This window comes from Papaver somniferum, unplaced genomic scaffold, assembly GCF_003573695.1.
Source record: "Papaver somniferum cultivar HN1 unplaced genomic scaffold, ASM357369v1 unplaced-scaffold_9915, whole genome shotgun sequence".
NCBI classification, from domain to species: Eukaryota; Viridiplantae; Streptophyta; class Magnoliopsida; order Ranunculales; family Papaveraceae; genus Papaver; species Papaver somniferum.
In genome coordinates, this window is record NW_020653099.1 from 1 (window position 1) to 1,521 (window position 1,521).

The 1,521-nt window shown below is 39.3% G+C and overlaps 1 protein-coding gene across 1 annotated transcript; it reads left to right on the forward strand.

The window, feature by feature from the left end:
* Positions 1-481: 481 nt before the first annotated feature.
* Positions 482-1,383, forward strand: LOC113346551. The gene is made up of 2 exons (XM_026590073.1): positions 482-545; positions 800-1,383. Exons 1-2 carry the CDS (start codon positions 482-484, stop codon positions 1,381-1,383), a joined length of 648 nt encoding a protein of 215 aa, XP_026445858.1.
* The last annotated feature ends 138 nt before the right edge of the window (positions 1,384-1,521 follow it).

Genomic DNA, 1,521 nt, shown 5'->3' on the forward strand with positions numbered 1-1,521 from the left:
CTAACTCAACAAGGGTAGTAAAAGCCTGTGTACCAAAATTATAACCTTGAGCACTACAGTTATCAAAATACTTAGCTTGCTTACGAGCAACAACACCATTGATAGGTTAGCCCGGACTGAAGGAACGAACCCCACATCCAGTGAAGGGAGAGACACCTAAAACATCGATACACGTATCACGACCATTATCCCAATTGTAAGCCAGGATTTCCGCAAGTCTCAAAGCCATACCCTCATTAGCAAGAAAACCAAGAGCCACCTCCTTCCTTGCAGGCACAACAACACGATAACACATATCGACAAAGGTGTCTCGTATAAGGTCATGTTTGAACTTGAGGCCCATCTCACTAGCATAATGAAGAGTGTGATCACCATCGACATCCATTTCCCTGTCATAACAAGGGGATGCACTATCTCCCTCAAATAAGGGAATCCCAAAACGATAACGTAGGATAGAGGTTGTCGTAGAGCGTCAAATTCAATGAAACTCTTTGATGATTTATGTAATGACCTTGATCTTGTGGATTTTCCTATTTCGGTTCCAAGTATACTTGGAGTAGACCGCCTAACAAGAAGAGCAAGATTGACCGTTTTCTTTTCTCGCCGGATTGGGAAGATCATTTTCCAAATATCATCTTCAAGCGCCTTGCAAGACCTTTTTCGGATCATTTTCCTATTGAGTTATGCTTATTAGATTCCGATTGGGGTACTTTCCCTTTTCGATTTCAATTATCTTGGCTTGAAGGTACTAACATAATCCCTTTATTGAAAGAATGGTTGGAGTATTTTTCCTTTGTAGGTACGGCGGGCGAATGTTTTGCAAAAAAGCTAAATGCTTTGAAGGAGAAATTAAAAGTGTGGAATAGAGAAGTCTTTGGGAGCATTGATAGGTCTATTGACACGTCTCTAACCAAGTTGAAAGAATTGGATGATTTATATGATGATAGGGGTCTCACCGAAGTTGAAGAAGACATGCTTGTGACGGCTAAAGTGGATTTTGAGGTGGCTCATCGTCGTCAAAGCATAATGTTGAGACAAAAATCAAGAATTAGATACTTTAGAGATGGTGACCGTAACACAAAACATTTTCATCGAGTAGTGAAAGGTCATAGAGCGTTTAACAACACCAATAACCTTCGTATCAATGGACGTTGGACCGGAAACAAGGAAGAAATCAAGTTGGGTATTGCAAATCATTTTGAGTTAGCTTTTAAAGAAATTTCATACAATCGTCCAAGAATCAAGAGTATGTGTCTAAAGCGTATTGATAAGAATGCAAGTATTTGGTTGGAGAGACCTTTTAGTGAAGAGGAAGTCAAGATTGCAATTAAAGATTTGGGAATTGATCGTGCTCCGGGTCCGGATGCACTACAAAAAAACTGACCAAAGGCTACTAAAATTTTCAACAGCAAAAAAAGATTAGTTGTATAACATTTTAGGCCACTAGGGGTGCATATTAATTTAAGATACTAAACTGTAAGCAACTATAGTTTCTATACCCCATTAGCAATTATTGTGGGC